Consider the following 8,401-nt stretch of genomic DNA (forward strand, 5'->3'; position numbering starts at 1 on the left):
CCCAGAACTCATACGAAATGTCCGATACCACCTTTTTTTTTTTTATATATGCATTGGGATAGTTATCGGACAATTCAGTGCTTCCTAAGGCGTCATATGTGTGTCTTTATATGTATCATTCTGTCCTATTTGATTAAAAAAAACTTGATATTCATTGTGAAGGCACGTGGACTGTTTTGGAAGGATGTGCATTGTCTTAATTATTGGTGGATTGTTGTCATTGATAAAATTATGTACATGTTAAGTAACTAATCAAGAAATTGAAGTAATAAGTCCTGAGCAATAAATAACTAGAGACTGCAGAGATGTTAGCATGAAAAATCAATGCTTCTAATTAACAAAATGGTAATCCAAAAATCCTGTAACAGAAGACCTCACTATCTTGAGAAACCACTTAAAAGTTACTACAAAGCAATTTATTTTCATTTGTTATTTATTTTTATGTCTTCCTCTGCAATTAATATTCTTTGTAATTACATTTCTAATTAACTCTCCAATTGTTTACATCTAACAGTTTTCCAATTTCAGAATTTGAGGCTTTATTGGTGCATTTTATGTATGTAATCAGATAAAGCCCGAGCTCTGTACTACCATCGTATGTTAGTAACCAAACCCAAACTGTAATTAATTACATAACTAAAATAATACAAGAGACATTATTGTAGTTAAAGTTCAGAAGGATTTTCTTATGGAAAACTAAAGATATTACTAAAAAGATTTGTCATTCAATACTGTATTTTATACCTTATTCGGCTGTAACATCAGTTTCTTTAAGTTTCGTAAATTTTAACTGTAACATCAAAATTGTACAAAATTAATAATGCTTTATTTTGGAAGTTATTCTTGAAATTCTATATAAAGCGATGCTCCGACAAGTCAGTTTTGAAGTTCTTTTGGAAGTCTAAGAGATCAGTGAAGTATGTCCGTGTTTTGTTTACACAACGAGTGTGCAGTTCGGATGTCAATTAATGTGAATACATTTTGTGAAGCATGAAAATTTCACATTCATTCATCAATGGACCAGGAAGAAGAAACTTAAGTAATATTCAACATGAATCGTTACAGTATTCTACTTAATGCAAAAATATTTTTTTCCTCTTCGTGTTTGCAACACATTCTGAGACTTCGTTATTCGTCAAAGAGTGTAGTCAGACAGGAATCTAACATCACAACGTAAATTACTGCGAATGAGACTAGTAGCAATCATCTTTATACTTTAGCTTGTCACAAGTATTTATCTGTGGTTGAATCATTAACAACAGTAGACAGAGATGAAAGGTTTCCGCCACAATATTTTCAGACTATATCACCATATATGAAACATTTTGATTCAACATGTGCATATTATAAACTACAACGAACTTCTATAGCTACACTCACCACATGCTCTCAAAACGGTGATTTTTAAAATTTTGTTTTTATGAACCAAATTGTTGATGTATCATATAGGGAAGTAGGCTACTTCATCATTTGGATTTCTAGGAGCGAGCTACAACCACATTCTATGCATCTTCTTATTCTTTGACACTCTCTTAAACAATTTTTTGGGTTCTTGGAGATGTGTTCTGTCTATGCAACTGATTGAAGGCAGTTTATTCCCATATGCATTTCACTTCTTTTACTTGTGAAGCATCATCATGAATAAAGGAAGCGAAATGCTTATGGCAATAAACAAACTGCCTTCAACTAGTTGCATAAACGGTGAATTTTAAAGCAACTCAGGAATGACGTAAAACAAAAAAAATGATGAATTTTTTGGGTGTTTCTATAGATGTATTTGTACAATGTAGTACTACACTCCATTAATAACTCATATTCCGAAATGTAAACTCCAAAACAAGACGTCAATGTGAATAAGAATAAAATGACATAATGTGACATTTACGACGGTTTCCGGAACACCGTGAATATTCTATCGATATCATCCATTCGTGGAAGCCCACGGTCAGTGAATTTTGAACAGTATTGCGTACTCTAACCACACTTTTCGGTACTGTGAACAATGGCATGCCTGTGTCGGCTGCTAGCCTCTTCAAGTTCGTGCCGCTCTGGTGCTGCAGCGTGCATGCGTGGATCTGAGGCAGATTGCTTTTGATTGGTTGGCGCGAGGAGAACAGCATTTCAGTTCCCTAGGACCATTCGACATCACTTTTGAAATGCGTACTGAATAATGTTGGGGCTCAGTTTCGAAAACAAGACTGTTTAGTGCACTCGCGTACCGAACCGATCGGCAAAATGGCAGAAAGATACAGCATAGGGCCCCTGCCCCATACATCTTCCTACCACCACCTACTCCAGTCCAGTCACAAACATCATCTATCCCGTCAAAGGTAGGGCCAACTGCGAAACCAGTCATGTGATCTACAAGCTAAGCTGCAACCACTGTGCTGCATTCTATGTGGACATGAAACAACTGCACCACCCAGTTGCTGAGCATGCCACCCAACACGACATTCTTCATTTTAGTGGCTGGTCACAGCCTGTGCCATCTGGATCCTTCCCACCAACAGCAGTTTTTCTGAATTGCACAGGTGGGAACTCTTCCTGCAATATATCCTACATTCCTGTAATCCCCCTTGCCTCAATCTTCATTAGTCTTTGTCCTTACCCATCTAGACTCTTCCCTGTTCCCACTCCAGCACTATGCAGCCCTCTATTCCACCAACACACCTGTTCATTTGACTTCTCTGCTTTACCGCTACACTCTCTTTCCCCCGTCTCCTGTCTAACCTCCCAACTGCACCTTGCTGCCCTACCCTCTCTCCACCTTATCCCTCCATGCTCACACTAGCAGCACTTTACTGTCCCCCATTGCTACCCTGCTATCCCTTCCCCTCCCCGCCCCAGACTACTCCTTACCTCCACCCAGTTGCCTCTCTCATCATGCACTGCTGCCCACAGTCTGGCTTCAGCTGCCAGAGACTGTGTGTGTGTGTGTGTGTGTGTGTGTGTGTGTGTGTGTGTGTGTGTACAAAGGTTATCATTTCAAGTATATCACAAATTTTTGAGCTTCATTACGTAATAGCAGAGACTGGATTTCACAAATTTTTGAGTTTCATTATGTAATAGCAGAGACTGGATTTTTCTTTTTTTAATGTATGATTTCTTACCTGATCCACACCAACCATTTTCTTCTTCTTTCGATCCCAACGCATCAGTTTTTTCTGCAATTTCAGGGAATCTTCATTGTCTGCTGTCAAATCCAGCTGAAATTTTGACGCTTCTGACTGGAAGTTATTTACAGAAAGACTGTAATAAAAAAATAAACAATTAAAAATTAACTAGTTATGAAAAGCACAACGGCATTCATCATTAAGAGTTGCCAGTAAACCAGACGTGCATTACTGCACTGGCATAAGAATAGTACATGTCGAGTGAACCTGAGATGCAGTAAAAAATTTTTGGAGATTGTTCAGGGAAATTTTCTGGGCATTCTGTTACGAGAGACCCATGATACCTGGTGTTTCACTATGGAGTAATGACATACTACAATTTACTTGGTTTGTTACTGCAATTACCAATGTTTCAGTGAAAATACAGCTACAAAAATGGAAATGCCTGTAGTATGCAATCATCAAAGTTTACAACAAAAAACAGAGTAATGCAACAACCTTCGGATGAAATAAGTACACTTTTATCACAGTGTGTTTGATCTGTTCTGTAGGTAATCTCAGAAGTGAGTAGAGCTCTTTGTGGGAGGAAACGGACTTTCCCAGAAGAACCTTGCAAAACCCCACACACACACACACACACACACACACACACACACACACCAAAACTTAGTTGCTTGTTTCCTGTGCAGAAATGTAGTGCAGTGTGTGATACTTTACATCAATTCTGTTCATGTGATTGTAGTTACCGATGATTGGCGCATAGAAACTTGTAACAGAAGGAAGTATTCACAATATCTTTTGAGCTCTTGATATTTTTCTAGTAAAAGTACACACAATCACACAGACACCCAAATGTGCACTCCTGCAGTTGCAGCGAGACCGATTATCGATTATTGAGAGCAGTTTGCCTGGTCTGGTGGCGCTCCCTTACCCTAACTAATCTGGTCCTTCTAAATCATACAATCTAAGCACTCAAACCACACACTGTGGCCTCTACTCCTTTCACAAGATTCTTTTATTCTGGACAATAACTTTCTTGGTGCTATCACTGCAGTAGGAAGTCTTGCCCTTCGACAACTGGAACAGACTTTCCAACATCTCTGCATAGAAACATTACAACATGATCCCATAAGTCTGGCAGCTTCTCAAGACCATAGGTTCACCCCAAAATCTGACACCTAAATCCATCTGCTTTCTCAAACCGGCAAACCCCTACACTCCTACCTTTTACCTAGAACCCAAAGTTCACAACCCCAAAGCATCATGTCTCCCACTGGTCATCCCACTGTGGCAAGGTACCATGCTCCCACAGAACTAACTTCTACCTTTGTTGATCAACATCTCCAAATTATTGTCCATAACCTCCCATCCTACGTTCACGATACTATTCACTTCCTTCACTTCAACCTAATATTCCTTCCTTCACCACCTATCCACAGAATATCACCAGACTCCTTGCAGGTTACTGTGGATGCGACATCCCTACACACCAACATCTGCCATGTCCATGGCCTTGTAGATATGGAATACAGTATTTATCAACATCCACCTGATACAAAACCCACCACCTCTTTCCTAGTACTCCTCACCAACCACATCCTGACCCACAATTATTTCACTTTCAAAGGCTGAATCTATAAACAAATACTTGATAATGACATGGGTACTCACATGGTAACATCCTATGCCAACGTATTTATGGGTCATCTGCAGGAATCCTTCCTACTGAGTCAACACCTAAAACCACTTGTCTGGTCCATGTTCATTAATAACATTTTCATGATCTGTAGTCATGCCAAGAATGATAACCTCAAATCCACTTTATCTGGACGTTATCAACTCAACAAGCCAGCTTCTTAGATGCCTGTCTCCACCTCTCAAATGGCTCCATAAATACATCTGTTCATATCAAGTGCACCAACGATCAACAGTACCTAAACGTTGCGAACTGTCACCTTTTCTATGTCAAAGAGTTTCTTCCTTACAGCCTCACCACCTGTGGGCACAGCACCTTTAGTGGATAGCGCAATTGTCAAAATATATCACTTACCAGAGCCTTTATTGACAAACAATATCCTATTTAGCTCATCCACAAACAGATCTCCCATGCCATCTCCACCTCTGACACCAGTAAATTTGTTAACCAGCCACCGACAAGCATCCTCTGACCGCCCAGTATCACCCTGGCCTTGAAAAGCTCGACTACATCCTTCACCAGAGCTACGACTACCTCTTGCCATTCCCTAACATGAGGGATGTCCTACACAAATACTACCCACATCACCCAAAGTAGTGTTCTACTGCCCAGACAGCCTACAGAATATTCTTCTTCAGCCCTACTCCAATCCTGCTCCTAATTCTGCACCCCTAGGTCATTCCCTTGTGGTCATTGAGGTGCAAGATCTGTCCCATATACTCACACTACTCACCATAGATGTCTCCTATGCAACAAAAGGCCTATAAGTCCCCCCCCCCCCCCCCCAAGTTATCTTTCAGCAATTCCTCATTTCTAACCTAACCTCACCTTCCTTTCCTAAATCCTTCTTCACTGGGTCCATCATAACTCCTATTTAACATATAGCCATCTGTAACCAGATAATCGATTCAGACCATATCATCATTCCTACAGATGAAGGCTACAAGTGAAAGCACCATGTTATATTCAGCTATGCTGCAATTACTGTAGAACATTTTATGCAGTCTGTAAAACAGTTCTAAACATTTGTGAAGTTTGAACTAGTTGGATTAAGCTACCCCACACATTTTTATGTTAGTCCAAGGCACATTATCCAAAAGCAACTATCACACTTGCCTACAAATTATTGAATTTCCAAAAGTACAATGTGTTAATGTGCCTTAACAGTTCATTTGTAAACAAAGTGACCAAACTTTTATTTTCTCTCTCTCTCTCTCTCTCTATCTCTCTCCACCTGCACTCTTGTCATGTACCACCCATGGCGAGCTCCTAACAGACAATCACAGACACTAATCCTTTGTGCCAAGAAGGGAGGTGTGGCAGGATATTGGAAAATTATACAAAAGAAAAAGGCATCTACATCAAGTTTTGATGCAGTGTACAGATTAACATGCTGACATACATCAGTATCAAAATGTGTCTCTCTGAATTAAGAATTGTGGAAAAGAATATCATCTTACCCCTTTTCAGTGTGCTGATCTGGTGCAAAATAAGGAATGTAGTTATCTTTATCAACTGCCACTTTTCTTTTCTTTTTCTTGGGTTCATACAACGATTGCAACGAAAATTTCCTTGGGTCTATTACATCGTGGAAGGTATCCTTGATGTCTTCAGCATTACTAGATGGCAATGAAGTTACTGGTACCTTAGATAAATTTTCTGGAAGGAGGAGGGAGGAACAACAAATTTAACAATTTGTTACATGCATAAAAATAACATAATAAGAATTAAAACTTGTCAGGTTATCAAACAGAGGGGTACCATCTTGAAGCAATGTTTTAATAGGTTTCCTACTGGTAATCTTCGCTTCACTTGGAACTCGTTGAAATGTTGCTTTAAGATGACCCTGTCACTTGGTTGATAACCTGATAAGATTTTATCTGTGAAATTGGCCAAGAAAGACTGCATTTTCACATAAACAGAATATGCAGAGTACTACTTGTAACAAACAAATTTTATATAATTTTAGAATATATTTCTATGTAACTTACATTCATTTGCTTTTGTGAAAGATTAACACCTGTAATAATAAGCATCACCAATATTTTTTCTTTAAATTTACCAGATAATACAGTTAATAAAATTTTGCATGTAATTTTGCATACACAAATTTAATCTAACAGTTGGATAGACATGCTAAAATAAAGATTTCTCTACCTGAATTCTCCTGTTCTGTTTCTGAATGTTTCCTTTTATAGTTTTCTATTGCTTCACGATGCTTCATGCGTGCTGTTTTCATGACTTTATAAACAATGGAAGTTGAATTGTGTCCTATCTCAAACACAGTCTGAAAGAGTGATGAAAACAAATACTTCATTAAAATGGCTACAAACAGTCTTCCAAGAAAAAAATAATGCAAGTATGTATTTGTTACAAAAAAAAAAAAAAAACTGGCTAACAATGGTGAGGAACATACAAATAACTTCCATGTGAGTAACAAGTTTCATCTAATTTTTTCTATTAACTTGTCACCAATGGTAACATCTGACAAGGGTAACTCCCATTGCATCCCTCCTCAGATTTAGTGGCAAGATGGCCCAGTGGATAGTTTGTTAAAAACTGAACACAGATCAAGCACAAAAAGAGGAAGAACGTGTACTGAATTATGAAAAGAGAAGTAAAACAGAAACAGTGAAGGTCCAAGCTCAAGATATGCAACATATGAGCAATTTAAATAGCCACAGCATCGTGGTTATGTGGTCACAGTGTTGGACTGCAAAGGGAGAACAAAACTGTGAACTGCGGTCCGATCACTGAGATGTCAATTCACTGTATTAAAACTTGTGTCTGTGTCATGGTGTAACGCACATTTGAAACAGCGATGTGTACGGAAGGGAACTCCAGACATATGTGCCACCTATTTATTCTACATAAGAATCAAATGTTATGACTCTTGCATCCCGTTTTGGAAGTTTTGACTCTTTAATTCCTTTGTTCTAAAACAGTTCACACCCATTTATTTGCTGTTTTCATATCTGTGAGAAGTCTATGTGGCATCTTGCTTCCTATCACTATTCATCACATTTACTTGCAATAGTAATATATTCTTACCACATGACTCATATTCTACAACCAATGTATGTAGTATGACAGTTGCCAAGAATACAGAAGAAGAAGAAACACATCAACGACTGGACGGAGGATTTTTTTTTTTTGGGGGGGGGGGGGGGGGGGGGGGGGGGGGGGGGGGGAACAACACACAGATTTCCTGCTTTGCAATCCAACACCACATAACCACGACACTGTGGTTCTTGCAATTTGCTTGATATTGCACGTCTTGAACTTTGACCATCACAGTTTCTATTTTCCTTCTTTTCTCATGGTTCAGTACACGATATTCCTGTTTTCGTGTTGTTTCTGTGTTCAGTTTTTGGCAAGCTATCGACTAGAACATTTTACCACTAAATCTGAGGACAAATCTTTAACACTCCCACCTAATAACGATGCATAAGAGTTAATAGTTGAAAGAAAATGAACTACTGATAGTCCCTGAACTGCTCAGAACTAATAATCATATAATTAGATCCGAATATGTCCAGCACACAGTACATAACACATCACAACGCAGTCCATCCTCCTAACATGAACAATG

General features: G+C 38.7%; 1 protein-coding gene across 1 annotated transcript in view; it reads right to left on the reverse strand.

Moving 5' to 3' along the window:
* Nucleotides 1–8,401, reverse strand: part of LOC124595646 (ATP-dependent RNA helicase DDX54) — a 132,896-nt gene that overhangs the window by 21,582 nt on the left and 102,913 nt on the right. Inside the window, exons 10-12 of the mRNA XM_047134480.1 lie at nt 6,967–7,096; nt 6,270–6,468; nt 3,111–3,249 (exon numbers count right to left, since the gene is read on the reverse strand). Of these exons, the coding sequence (XP_046990436.1) occupies nt 3,111–3,249; nt 6,270–6,468; nt 6,967–7,096 (468 nt within the window). The remainder of the gene's footprint in view (nt 1–3,110; nt 3,250–6,269; nt 6,469–6,966; nt 7,097–8,401) is intronic.

The sequence above is a fragment of the Schistocerca americana genome, chromosome 2 (genome assembly GCF_021461395.2).
Source record: "Schistocerca americana isolate TAMUIC-IGC-003095 chromosome 2, iqSchAmer2.1, whole genome shotgun sequence".
Taxonomy (NCBI): Eukaryota; Metazoa; Arthropoda; class Insecta; order Orthoptera; family Acrididae; genus Schistocerca; species Schistocerca americana.